This window comes from Portunus trituberculatus, chromosome 38 (genome assembly GCF_017591435.1).
Source record: "Portunus trituberculatus isolate SZX2019 chromosome 38, ASM1759143v1, whole genome shotgun sequence".
NCBI classification, from domain to species: Eukaryota; Metazoa; Arthropoda; class Malacostraca; order Decapoda; family Portunidae; genus Portunus; species Portunus trituberculatus.
In genome coordinates, this window is record NC_059292.1 from 14,404,815 (window position 1) to 14,420,142 (window position 15,328).

The 15,328-nt window shown below is 37.2% G+C and overlaps 1 protein-coding gene across 4 annotated transcripts in view; it reads right to left on the reverse strand.

Moving 5' to 3' along the window:
- Positions 1–12,300: 12,300 nt before the first annotated feature.
- Positions 12,301–15,328, reverse strand: part of LOC123514669 — an 84,237-nt gene continuing 81,209 nt past the window's right edge. For all 4 annotated transcript variants that reach the window (XM_045272701.1, XM_045272700.1, XM_045272703.1 and 1 more), the window contains exon 9: positions 12,301–14,528. In XM_045272701.1, coding sequence (XP_045128636.1) covers positions 12,660–14,528 — 1,869 coding nt within the window. In that variant the 3' untranslated portion in view covers positions 12,301–12,659. The remainder of the gene's footprint in view (positions 14,529–15,328) is intronic.

Below are 15,328 nucleotides of genomic sequence, written 5' to 3' on the forward strand. Positions count from 1 at the left end.
TCTAGCAGCCATTCATACAACAACAAAGCAAAACTCATGGACTGCTTCTGTTTTTACTCATTAAGAGAAAACTTTCTTTTATTTATCATGAATGAGTGAGATAGAAAATGATTGAGAAGTGTTGAACATAGGTTGTATGGTGATTTAGCATGATAAAATAATGGTAAGGTAGAGACAAACACAATGATGTGCAGAATGCAACCAAGGGTGGGAGGCTGTATGCTATGACAGTTTTAAACCTTCAGTGTATTCAACCAACTAGAGGTTAATAGCTAACTAGAAAGTGACTGCAGACTTATTTATAAGAAAAGAAACAATGAGTATTCCAGTGAAACATATATGTAGTCTGAAAAAATTCAATGGTTTGTGTGTGTGTGTGTGTGTGTGTGTGTGTGTGTGTGTGAGAGAGAGAGAGAGAGAGAGAGAGAGAGAGAGAGAGAGAGAGAGAGAGAGAGAGAGAGAGAGAGAGAGAGAGAGAGAGAGAGAGAGAGAGAGAGAGAGAGAGAGAGAGAGAGAGAGAGAGAGAGAGAGAGAGAGAGAGAGAGGGGGAGGGGGAGGGGGGGAAAGAAAAAAAAAATCATAACCTGAGCTGGGGTGTAGGAAAGTAGAACAATATAATCTGAGAGGAAGGAAATAGTAGGGGTTGGATAAAGTGAAGGATAAGATAAAAATGACAAATTAGATCAGATGAGAAACAAATCGTTGCATGAAATTAAGTAATGACATAAGTAGATGAGTGGCTAGATGATCTAGGAAAGGTTGAGCCAAGTCACTCTCAGTGCTGGAGACTCATCACAAGAAGCAGCATGGGAGATAATATGGAGAACATAGGCTTTCCTTGATCGCATGGAGAGAAAGGAAGTCTGGAAGACTTGGAGGGGTGTGCAAGAGGAGCATTTATTTGGATGTGTATTGAATAAGGTATTGTAAGGAGCATGGTTTAAAATGCACTAGAAAATAGGACTGACTTTGCCACCTGAATAATAATGGTTAGGTATTGTCACTTTCCTCTGCATTTCAGACTCTGCTATCAGGCCCACATTTTTAAATATGATGAGAGACATCCCTCTGCCTTCCTGTAAGTCAAGTGAACAACTTGTGATTCGGTGTTGTACAGTACATAAGGTATTACACTTAAAGTGAAGGGAAATATATGCATTCTTGTACTGAAGCTGGAAAAATATTTCCAGGAAGGAAATATCTAGTTACTGTAAACACAAGTTACTGCTTGTGGTGTCCCACACAACTTGGTTCTGTTTGGTAAAGCCTAAACCCAATCATCAGTGTGAAACTGTCAGGGCAACTGAAATATTGTTAAAATATGCTATAATCAAAACGTTGGGTGTTAATTCCTTTCAAATGAAAATGGTACTTCCACAACTGAAATATTGTCAGAATGTGCTATAATCAAAACATTGGGGTATGGGAGGCAGTGGCATAGTGGATAAGGTGGTAAGCATGTCACCATGATACCCAGGTTCTAGGTCGTTACACCAAAGATGTGCTTGGGCGGTGATATGGGTCTTAATATGGGTACTACTATATGTAAAACTGTCTGTGCTACTAATGGGTGGAAGCTTAATAGCACTTCCAATAGTCTTCAAGTTACCTACAGGTGCTATAGGTTGGTGGAAAAAAAAAAAATTAAATAAATAAAAAAAAAAAAAGCCTTTCAAATATCAATGGTGCTTTCACAGCTTCTAAATGATATTCATTAACATTATTCAGCACTGCTTCAGTGGGGCTAGCATACTCAGTCTTCTGCCAGTATGGCTCTATCAAATGAGAATATCAAGATTCAGTTTTGTTTTGAATACTTTTTGTGTATCATCAGTTGGAAAGATGGTCTTTTTCATCAAACACTAGTGGGATATATTCAGTTATGATGTTAGGTTGTTTGTATTGGTAATATGGCAAGTGATTTTTTTTTTTTTTTAAGTGAACACTAATTCAGAGAAATGATACATCTTAACTATTTTCCTTGGTGTGATTTGCACACACACACACACACACACACACACACACACACACACACACAAGAAGAATATGACACTAGAAGCACAAGATCACATAGTAAGAAACTGAGGAAGGGAAGATGTCTGAGAGATGTTAAAAAATATAGTTTCCCGCAAAGATGTGTTGAAACTTGAACAGTTTGAGTGAGGAAGTGGTGTCAGCAACGAGTGTGCATAGTTTTAAAGAAAAATTAGATAAGTGTAGATATGGAGACGGGGCCACACGAGCATAAAGCCCAGGCCCTGTAAAACTACAACTAGGTAAATACACACACACGGCCCGGTAGCTCAGTGGTTAGAGCGCTGGCTTCACAAGCCAGAGGACCGTGGTTCGATTCCCCGGCGGGGTGGAGATATTTGGGTGTGTCTCCTTTCACGAGTAGCCCTGTTCACCTAGCAGTGAGTAGGTACGGGATGTAAATCGAGGAGTTGTGACCTTGTTGTCCCGGTGTGTGGTGTGTGCCTGGTCTCAAGCCTATCTGAAGATGGGAAATAATGAGCTCTGAGCTCGTTCCATAGGGTAATGTCTGGCTGTCTCGTCAGAGACTGCAGCAGATCAAACAGTGAATTACACACACACACACCACTGACAGTCCTAGCTCAATCTAACTTGTAATTCATCAATAATTTAATTCAGTATTGCAACCAGCTACTTATCGTGAGATAATTTTTTCTAAAATTTGTTAGGCTAATGAAGTAATTTTTGGTAGAATATGATATCTGAATGGTATCAGTGCACCCCAGTCAACCAAAGGAATAAGATTAATGAGGTTCTTTGATTCTCATTTTTTTTTGACATTATATAAGTCACCAAAAACCAATTTCATTGAGCTAAATAAAGAAATGGATTGTATCTTGGCAAAATTTTATAACTATGGTCTGACCATTTTATGAAAATTGTTTAGGTGTTGGCTTTTTTGGGGATTTCCTGGCCTGCAGCGCTACCAAACCTCATGCTGGGCAAATTATGGGATTAGAGCCTATGTGTCAATGGGAACCTTGCTTTCCACACACTAACTTTCTCTCTCTCTCTCTCTCTCTCTCTCTCTCTCTCTCTCTCTCTCCCATATAGAATTTGCATTTTATGCAAACATATTTGTATCAAAGATCTATATTTGCTTATGAATTATTGAAATCTGAGAAAAGAATCTGCCTTTCAGTCAGTCAAGCTGCCCCTCCTCTCTCTCTCTCTCTCTCTCCCATCCTGGCTGGTAGTGGGAGAGGAAGTGACCCATGGATTAACACAGACATTTTTACCTGTGACCTCACTCGGTCACCCAGAGGGATGTGACAATGCTCGAAGGAAACGTTGTCAAGTATTTTTGTGTTTGCAAAAACAATGCAAAATATATTTAAAAATAAACAAATATAACTCTAACTTCCCTTTTTCGAGCATTACATTTTATATATACAAAAACACCATTCAGTTTCGAAGTATGAAGTACCTGACTTGAGGTGCGTATTGGTACAAGTGTGACAGAGCTGCAGGCCGTGAAATCCCCCAAAAACCCAACGCCTAAACAATCTTCATAAAATAGTTAGACCATAATTTTGGGGCATACAAGTAATAGCATAGCATATTTGCTTGAATAGGTAGTCTGACAAATTTTTTCTAAATAGTGAAAGCCAATCAAGACTGACAAAATATCATTCTGCAAAGAATAATAATATTAAATTCTGATGTATATGTTTAAGAAATAAGATCTAGGCACCCTGCCCTTTTCTGAAATGTCTGACACAACATTACTGTATTATTTTCAAAACAATTTCTGGACCATGAAAAACTGTCACGAAAATAGTTGCATTTTGGAAGAAATACAATGTCAGGGCAGTAAAAAATCTGAAATATCATATAGAGTTATGATGTGCATTAAAAATGTATTAAAAGTACCAAGTGCTAAGAAGGCAACATGTCAGAAGACTATAAAGCAGTAATATAGAGATATGGGTGCATGTAGTGAGGAGGATGTAAAGGGAGTCTTCATGTTTAAATTAAAATGTCACAGTGAATATGCAATGCTACTTATATGTTCATGAAGACCATTACATTAAATGTCATGTCTGCCAGCATTCCAAACATGATGGTATTCCATGTCACAAGGCACAAATAGTGACTAGATGGCTCAAACACTACAAAATTAAAGTGATTATGGGATCAGATGATTTTATGGAAATAAATCTGATAACAAATGTGTGAGACATCATGAATCAAATTGACTATCTAGAACACCATAGGTGTACCTCATCTTAATGAAAGAATAAGAAATTAAAGAAGCATAGATATAGATTTTGATAATTCAAATAGGTGTCAGTGATAGTAAGCTATCTACATGCAAATGGAAACATGACCAAATAATCTTGTAACTTCAAAGAAATTTCTTATTTCAGCCTTTTAAGCAACAACATAAAATGGCAGGGTAGCAAGTTTTGCTTGTGTGTATGAGAAGAGGTTGAGTTACATAATGTGCTACAAACTTTCCATCACACACACAATATTGAACAGCCAACAATATGACTTCATGGGGCTGACTCATTCTTACAGCAAAGATTATTGTCTAATGTAATTCTTAAAGAGGAAAAAGACCATCTAGCAAGTTTTAAAGTGATTCATAGCTATATTTATGAATCCCCACCATTAGTTATTTATTAGGTGGCATGTGGATGATGTATGTAGGTGTTGCAATACATGTAGCTTGATGCTAACTACGTAAATAAAAAAAATTAAAAAAAAAAAAAAAAAAAAAAAAAAAAAAAAAAAAAAATGCAGGGAAATGACTATTTAGCATACAACCAAACATTGAAGTACAGCGCAGCTACTTGCATTCTGTGCTTCAATAATACAGATCAGAGGTCATCATATAGTACTGTAATTGCATTACACAAAGCTTAATTAGAATCTTGCTCTTTCCTCTTCTTATGATAGGAATGCTGGTTGTTACAGTTATAATATTCTCACCACTTCTAATTTCTAATAAAAATCATCAATTACCTTAAGAATTGACCTTGCCTTACACTGAGAAAATGGGGTAAGCAACAGTGTCAATGTATTAACAATTCAGAAAAAATGTAAACAAGCAGAACATACTTGCAGAAGTCCATCCATGTGACCATCAAAAGAGTTGCATCTTCACTTTTGAGTGTCATGTGGATGAGTTTATGTAAATACAGAAACAAATTTGTTTCCATAATTCTTTGAATGGTAAATACTTTGCTTTCTATTATTATTTATAAAAACAGCAGAGTGAAGCTAACTCCTAAGGTAACAGATGAATCTTTTAATGTAAAAATCTTGGGAAGTGGCAAGAACATTATGAGAGTACCAATCATAATATACCATGCTTCTATACTAGCTTAGACAGCAGCAACATTAATCCCCCCCAAAAAAAACTACAATGGCCTTCTACATACCCAGATAATTAAGGATGGGACACACACACACACACACACACATTCCGTGCTCCATGGAGAGGACGTGCCTCCTGCTCAGAGTGGCATCTAACTAACACTCCACACGCTAAGCAATGTGCTTGGAGTGAGAACCGTTATTGGTACTAAAGGGCGACCAGAGCGAGTGAACAAGTGTACAGAGTGAACGTAGCCTGATGGCGTGTACATAAGAGTGATCGGAGGTGTGGGAACCTCCGCACTCCAAACGACAGAGCGGGACCACACAAAGGCCAGCCATAACAGCCGCCAACGCATCCCACCACACACACGTAGCTACCAGGCCTGGCCCCCAGTGCACACCACCACACACCCACATGCTCCCAGGAAGAGTGAAATAAAATGGATAGACCGGTAAAAAATAAGTTACCAAATTCAAAATATGCTGATGAGGCCCAGGGAGCAAAACTGAAAGTGGCCAGTCAAAACATGAGTCCATCTTCAACAGGAGCAACAATGCAGGGTAGATTGGTAATGTTGGAGAAGAGATTTGAGGAGTTGGTGAAGGAATTAAAAGTTCAGAGGAGTGAGGAGGAGCAGGACAGAGAATTCCGCAAGGCTTTGAAGGAAAGAGTTAAGAGACTGGAGGAAATTGAAAAACGATTGGTGGATGAGAATGCACACGAAGTGGAGGTTGAAAAATACAAGAGACGGTTGGAGGAGAAAATGGAGAGAGTAGTAAAGGAGAAAGATGACTTTAAGGAAATGATCAGTGAGCAGAATGAAAGGTTTGAAAGGGAGTGGGAACTGAAGAAAACACAATGGACTGAGTCGAGGGAAGCAGAGATGGTTGGATTACAAGAAATAATTAAAGATCAGTTGAAGGAAGACAAAAAAGAAAGGTACAAGGAACTGGTTAATGTTATGAAGAATAAGAAAACATTGATAAGAGAAATAGCAGAAAAGAAGAAGAGTGTGTTAATATTTGGGATGAAAGAACAAAATATAACATATAAGCCTAAGAGAATTAAGGAAGAATTAAAACGGTAAGAGATCTGTTCAAAAATCTAAATGATGATGAAAAAAAGACCTACAAGAAGAAGTGGAAGAGATCCATAGACTGGGTCCGTATAAGGAGGAGTAAGGAGACCGATTAAAGTAGTACTGAAGTCACAACAATCTGGAGGACATCTTATATAGAACATCAAAATTAAGAGAGGTAGAAGGTTGTAAAGAGGTGTTTGTAAGAAAAAATAGAAATGAGGAAGAGAGGAGAAGATATAAGGAATTGTTGGAAGAGGCGAGAAGGAAAAATGATGAACGGTCTGAAGAGGAAAAGAAAAGTTTTTGGAGAGTTATAGGAGAGTCAGAAAGTGGTATGTGGAAAGAAGGAATGCGGAGGAACCCCTAGAGGGAGCAGTGGGTGGACCGTAATGTATACTAATATAGATGGGATACTGTCAAGTAGATTGGAATTGCAAGACTATATGATGGTGGAGAAGCCTGATATAGTGTGTTTGACTGAGACAAAATTACATGAAAAAACAAAGGTAAATTTGGATAATAAATATAATATATGGAGAAAGGATAGAGAGGGTAAAGGTGGAGGAGGAGTTATGATTATGACGAAGAAGGAGATAAATGTGGATAAGGTTTGGTATGGGAAGAACAACGCAGAAGTGATAAGCATAAGGTTAAAAAGTGATGGAAAAGAATTAATAATCATGGTGACCTATGTACCTCCTAAAACAAATTCTTGGACATTAAGGAATACGACAATATGATCAAGGATACTTTACAGAGTTTGGAAAGTGTATTATCTGGAAAAGAAAGGTGATACTAGTAGGAGATTTTAATTGTAAGGAGGTGGATTGGGAAAATCTAGTAAGTGGTGTTGGAGAGGAAGCATAGGGAGAGATTCCTTAATCTAATGATGGAAAATATGATGGAACAGAGGGTGAAAGAAAATACTAGATATAGAGATGATGAACCGGCTAGACTGGATTTGGTGTTAACAAGAGAAGTGTACCTATGTGGGGATATACAATACAAATGTCCATTGGGGAAGAGTGATCATGTGGTTATGGAAATGCAGATGGCAATAACACAGCGAAGGAAAGATGAGACATACAGGAGTGGTAGATTGAATTATAGAAAGATGGACACAGAAAGTTTGAAAAATTATTTCAGAACATTAGATTGGGAGATGTTACAAATCAGAGAAGTGCAAAAAAAATATGAGATTTTTATGAAATATTATAAAGAAGGAGTTATGAAATTTGTACCAAAGTATAAACCGAGAGAGGAAGGAAGAAAGGATTGGTTTAATGCAACTTGTGTTAAGGCTAAAGAAAAGAGAGATGTGGCTTGGAAAAGGAATATACTAAATAAGGAGAATTATAGAGTGGTGAGAAATGAGTATGTGAGGGTAAGGAGGGAGGAAGAAAGAAAATTTGAAAAAGATATTGTAGACAAGAGTAAGGAACATCCAAAATTGTTTTACAGGTTCATAAATGGTAAACTTAAAAAGAGAGAGTCCATTGAAAGGTTAAAAAGAGAGCAAGGGACTGTAGATGACCCTAAGAATATTGCAGAATTGCTAAATAATAGGTTTCAACAAGTATTTACTAAAGAAACAATGTTTGTAAAGCCTCAGAATGTAGAAGGAAATGTGCACATGGATGACATTAAGATACCTAAAAGGAGTTATATAAAATGTTGGAGGAACTTAAAGATGATAAAGCGATGGGACCAGATGAAGTTTCAGGAAAATTATTGAAGGAATGTAGAGAAGAATTGATTGATCCATTATATGATATTATAAGGTGCTCATTAGAAACAGGGAAGTACCAGTAGAGTGGAAAAGAGCTGAAGTGGTGCCCATTTATAAGGGAGGCAGTAAGGAAGAGCCTCTTAACTATAGACCTGTGTCTCTAACAAGTGTGGTCGGTAAGATTTGTGAGAGGGTGATAAAGAAATATTGGATATGGTTCCTGGAGGATCATAAGTTATTATTGGATCATCAATTTGGCTTTAGAAAAGGGAGGTCATGCGTAACTAATCTACTGAGCTTTTATTCAAGAGTGGTTGACAAAATACAAGAGAGAGAGGGATGGATGGACTGTGTATATTTGGATTTAAAAAAAGCTTTTGACAAGATACCTCACATGAGACTGCTATGGAAATTTATGGACGACTGAAGGGAAAAGTGTTAAAGTGGATGGAAAACTACTTGAGATGGAGGGAGATGAGAACGGTAATAAGGGATGCAAAGTTGGACTGGTTGGTGGTGGAGAGTGGAGTCCCACAAGGTTCAGTGCTGGCACTAATACTTTTCCTTGTCTATATTAATGATATGCCAGAGGGAATAAACAGTTATATTAATTTGTTTGCGGATGATGCGGTTGTGTAGGTGTGTGAAGAGTGAAGAAGATTGTGAAATTTTACAGGCAGATTTGGATAGGATTTGGGAGTGGAGCAGGAGGTGGGAGATAGAATTTAATCTGAGCAAGTCATGTGATGGAGATGGGGAAGAGTGGAAGACGGCCAAGAGGGTCATATAAGATGGGTGAAGGAGTAGTGTTGAAAAAGGTGGAAAAGGAAAAGGATTTGGGAGTGATAATACAAGACCATGGGCAGTTTGAGGCTCATATTGACAAGATGTTTGGAGAAACATATAATTTGATTAAAATATTGGATTAGCCTTTCATTATATGGATAAAGATATGATGAAGAAATTAATTAGTACGGTAATTAGACCAAGATTGGAATATGCTGGAGTGGTTTGGTCCCCTTATAAAAAGAAGCATATAAGGAAGTTGGAGAGATTGCAGAGAATGGCAACAAAAATGGTTCCGGAATTGGCAGAAATGACCTATGAGGAGAGATTAAAAGAAATGAATTTGCTTACCTTGGAACAAAGAAGAGAAAGAGGAGATTTAATACAGGTTTATAAACTGTTGAACGGACTGGATGAAGTGGATAATGAGCAAATGATGTTGAGAAAGGAAAATTTAAATAGAACTACGAGATCGCATAGTAAAAAGATAGCCAAGGGAATATGCTTGAAGGATGTGAAGAAATATAGTTTTCCACAGAGATGTGTGGAGGTGTGGAATAGTTTGAGTGAGGAGGTGGTGTCAGCGAGAAGTGTGCATAGTTTTAAAGGAAAGTTGGATGTGTGTAGATATGGAGATGGGGCCACACGAGTATGATACCCAGGCCCTGTAAAATTACAACTAGGTGAATACACCTAGGTGAATACACACACACACACACACACACACACACACACACACACACACACACATGTACACACCTAAGAAAATCTATCTAATTAAACCCTTCATTCAGTTCAACTATAGAGCATTGGTACTTCCTTAACTTTAGAACCACAATTCAGATATTATATCAAATAATACAAGGGACAAGCTAATAAAGATAGGATAAATGAGAGAGAGAGAGAGAGAGAGAGAGAGAGAGAGAGAGAGAGAGAGAGAGAGAGAGAGAGAGAGAGAGAGAGAGAGAGAGAGAGAGAGAGAGAGAGAAATTCTTAAAAAAAAAAAAAAAAAAAAAAAAAAGTTGAATATTTACACCTAATAGAGGGAAGAAATGGTTGAGCAACCACCTAGATGCTTAATGATCAATAATAACAAAGTCCTGCTCCACACTCTCATAGAACACATCAATCTCATCTGACTTGTGGCTCAAGAGATGCCCTTTTCTCTAACACACCTAACCTTGTTTCAAGCAAATAATGATTTATCTTTGAGCAAGTTATGAACACTAACAGTAATATGGCAATGGTTGTATATGAAAATCACTGACATGCAATTTTAAATTATTTCATAATTTGTAGATGCCCTTAAAAATTTATATTGGACATATCTGCATATCAGGGTACCACAGACAAAGGCACATTTGCATTCAAACATACACACATGTGCTCACTCCTGCATCAGGGCAACTGTTATAAAAATATTAGGAGTACACATCTCTTTGATAGCCTCTTCCAACTGGCATACCCACAGCCAGTACTTGGCACAAGAGGGACGAGACAGAGATATAACCCATCAGTTTTATTAGCAGAGGCTAAAAAAAAAGAAAAGAAAAAAAGAAATCCACAAGTCTACACTTTGTCTTATACATCAACTTACTGTCTAAACCTCTAGATGGGCTAATTACTGATGCCAAGAAAGGTGCTAATATGTTCTGAATAAATTTGGTATGTCCTTAAGTCCATCAAATTTGGTATACAAATGTGTTGTGCATATTATAAGATATGAGATACAAATTATTTGAGAAGACATATATATCTGCACTGCAGACTTATACAAGTAGAAGACTTTGCCAGGAAAAACATGGTAGCTTGAACTTAAGAGTTAAAACTTCTTCAATACTACCTAAGCATCTCCTTCAACTTGTGACAAGACACATCAGTCCTTACAGATACCAAACTTTTAAAAGTATGTATCAAATTATTCCCACCTCAAAAAGAACACAAGCAAAACACATCACTGAGTAAGGTGATCCAGTTTCTTGCTTTTCCTGGTGGTCCCTACAGTCAGTTAATAAAACTCAGTTTATAGACTCAAAGTTAAATATAGTATCCTGGACATCAAATTCAACCTTGCATTTTGAGGTATTTACATTTCTTCTCTTGATGCAATGTACATATTATGAACAAGCAGAAGTGAAAAGTTTGCATACACACATACTCCACCATATTCCTAATTTCCACAGAAAACTACTGAACAACAACAAAAATTCCTGCCCAATTCAACTGCAAGATCCTTCCCTTGGTACCAGAGGCTAAAAATACTTACAATACATATATACATAAAGCATACACACTACAATGTCTGCATATTTAATTATAGAAAAAAATAAATAAAAAAATAAAAAATTGAGACTTGTTAAATGGCTGCATCATCTGGATACCACATCTTGAAAAAAGAATAATTGCTAGAAAAGGCAAAACAATTAATTCATGTACTGCCATGTCTCAAAGACTAAAGGCCAAAGAGAAATGATAGCAACTTGCATGACTGACAGTATTAAGCCTTTCTTCACATGAAATGACTCAATACTAAGATCAGGCATCACTTTTGAAAATACTCAGCATAGTTGTTTCACAGCTATGCAAACATTTGAACATTACATAATTCTTCAGTGAGATATATACAAGTACATATATATATATATATATATATATATATATATATATATATATATATATATATATATATATATATATATATATATATATATATATATATATATATATATATATATATATATATATATATATATATATATATATATATATATATATATATATATATATATATATATATATATATATATATATATATATATACACACACACACACACACACACACACACACACACACACAAAACTGGAGGAAAAAAAAAAAAAAAAAAATCAGCATAACATGGATACACAGGTGTACCACTGGTTTACCAGCTCTCTTTGTTTCTGACTTTTGCCAGATTAACTATTCTACCACACTAGGCATTGCATAGTAACTTATGAAGAGGTTTGAGGCCAGTAAATGTCAAACTTTATAAATCCTTGTAAGAGCTCACACAAAGATGCACAAGTGTGCATAACTTTATGAAACATGACATTTATTAAAACTTGTGTATAAATAAACAGATGATAATAATCCATAAAAAGTGTAATGTAACATCAATTTACAAACAAGATGGCTTGCCAAGAATAGCAATACCATCCTTGGCTGTCCATTGATTAGTTCAGCGGCCATGGCAATTCAAGGTTCTTGTAATTTAATCCTGATTAAATGAGGAGCTGGACCATAACTTGTTGGTAAACCAGTGCTGTACATGTATCTAAGGTACTTAATTGAAAAAAGATGCTTCACTCTTCCTATGTCTTTCTTTCAAAATCACATATACTAAAATTCTATTAAGTTTGGTTACTTACCATTTCAGTAAGCAACTAATTATGGTCACAAATGCTTTATACATAGGAAAACTTGGAAAGTAAACCACATTACAAAAAATCTTTCATCTAAGTGTAAATAGAAAGTAAGTGATTTCAAGAAAGCAGGCCCAGGATTTCAAATATGGTGAAAATTTTGTACCTTCAATAATAATTTTGAAATTTTAAGAATTCATGTTTCTAAGTATAGAATTTCTAAAATTCAGAGCCAAAGAAAAATGAAACACAAGTTCTTCATCCAGTAGCAAAGTTCAATTTTTTCTTATACCAATGCTTACCATCGCCCTCTCCCTCTGTGCCCTCTCCTCCCTCCTCTGCCCCGAGCAAACGGTTCATGACCACCATAGAAACCTCTTCCAGGGGGTCCAAATGGATGATGACCATGGGGTCCTCCCCGGCCCCGGTGTAGAGGGAAAAAGCCTGGCCCACCTGGTCCCCTCCCTCGAGGTTGCTTAGATCCCTTGAAAAAACCTCCATTACCACGTTGGGGACTTCCTCCGTCACTTGGGAAACCACCGCCACGTTTATGATTTGAGTTGAAGTTGCCTTTGCTTCGCTGTTGATGAAACTCTCGATCTAAGCTCTTTATCACATCTATTACATTAGTTTCCTCAGTGCCCCGTGAGTTATTATGACCTCTTCCCCCTCCCCCTGCCTTGGCCACAACAGTTGGTATGGGCTCTTCAATATTTTTCTTCTCTTCTCCAGCTTGGGTGAAGTTTTTATACCAATCCCTTCCTTTTTCAGTCTCATCTTTATCATCATTCACTTCACGTATGGAATCATTTCCTGATCCAGTGACTGTTTTTTGTACTTTGGCATTATTACCATTATCACTGTCTACAGACTTTCTTTTTTCTCCTTTCACTGGTTCTATTTTTGAGGCTTTTGTGTTTTCAACAATGGAAGATACTGCTGTGGTACTTGTCTTTGAATCACTTTTCTTTGATGTAACACTATCAGACTCATTTTGAGATGCTTTACTCTCATTTGAAGTTTTTGTATTTTCAACACTGACTGTTAAATTGGAAGAATTTTTTTTCTTACTATCTATATCTCCTGATTTTGTTTCCTTGGTATGATTTTGCTTTTTTTGGGTTTGACTTTTATTATTTTCTTTGCTATGACTCTTCTTTTCAGCTTTTTTGTCACCTTTCTTACTGACAGCATCCTTCCCAGATTCATCACTAATTTCCATGTCATCCTCAGAACCTGAGGCACTTATGTCCATATCTGAACCAGAATCATCCTTACTTTGCTTCAGCCCAGATTTTTTAACTCGCAGGTCCAAGTCATCTCCACTTGAAAACAGGGAGGTAATAGAAGGTGCTTTCTCAGTCCTCGTCTCTGCTGTCTGATCTGACAGAAAGCTATAATCATAACACCGGTAATCACTATCTTCACCTTTGGGCTGGATATTCACTAAATTTGTTCTTTGGTCATTGTCTTCCCCCTCCGATACTAGTTCCCGAAGGTTGCTACGTGCACAAAATGCAGGGGGAAGAGGAGGAGGAAGAAGAGCCCCAGCAAATCCCTTTTCAAAGGATGGTGGCGAGGAAGGTGTGTCTGTAGCAAGAGCTTGCAACTCTTCATTGCCAGGAGGTTCTCCCCAGTTACGGTTGTCTGCCTCATCATCGTTCACCTCTCCGGAGGCACCATATGGTTCATATTCTGACCATGATGAACTGTAATTCCTCGCCACGTCATAGTCTGGTGCAGATCTATCTATACTACCTCGCTGCAATTCAGGAGGTGGTGGAGGTGGGGGAGGAGGAGGGGCCCAATTAGGAGATGGATCATAAGCTGTGTAAGGTTCTGCAGCAACATAAGTTGCTTTGGGTGATGCTTCATCAAGTGATGTGTATGTCTGGGAGTAGTGTGCTTGTGTTGTGGCTGGCAGGGAAGTGTATGAAGATGTCTCTGTAGTAGGTGGATTACTAGGTGTTATTGCCCCTGAGAGACCAGGGGGTGGTCTACTGAGATCAGGAATTGAGGAATTAGGATTGGTTGAAGTTTTTGGAGCCTTGTAGTCAGACAGTGCTGCACCAGAGTTACTGGTAGTTCCAACAAAAGATTTGGAAGTACTCTGATAAGCTTTGCCAAATGTATCAAGAAGCTCAGCAGCACTCATTGGCTTCAGTTCCTGAAAGAGATAGGATATGAAAAAATGGTATAGTATATCAAAGGCATAAAAAATACTATATCATATACTATGAGCATTATTGATAATATGGGTAAAGATATACTATCCTTTCAATAAAAATAATAAAATCTCAATTCATAATACATAGGGAAGGAAAACTAAGATACATACATACTAATATATATGAAGTTATTGACATGAACAATACATCTATCAACAAACTATATAAGTATAGAGTGGTAATTAGTAAACCTATGATGGTATGAAATTAAATTTTACAGTGATGCAAAAATGTTTCACATATCTGTACAGTTTGGCAAATAGCCTTGTGAAGGTTTCTCCATGTAAGTATTAAAACCTGTCAGTATGATGTCACATGTTATTTAACTACATTCCAGATCTTCCACATATTCATTATCAGTATCTTTATTCAGTAAGATTCAATGAAATCTTACACTTATGGTGAGTTAGAAAGTGCTGCACATCAAAAGATAATGAATGTGTTCAAAGTGAGGGGTAATATGAACTACTCCTACTGTATTCTTATTCATACAATAAGACAAGATGTCACATTATGTTATGTTACCATCCTTTAAAGAGGGATCACACACACACACACACACACACACACACACACACACACACACACACACACACACACACACACACACACACACATACACACACACACACACACACACGCCCGGAAGCTCAGTGGTTAGAGCGCTGGCTACACAAGCCAGAGGACTGGGGTTCGATTCCCCGGCCGGGTGGAGATATTTGGGTGTGTCTCCTTTCAC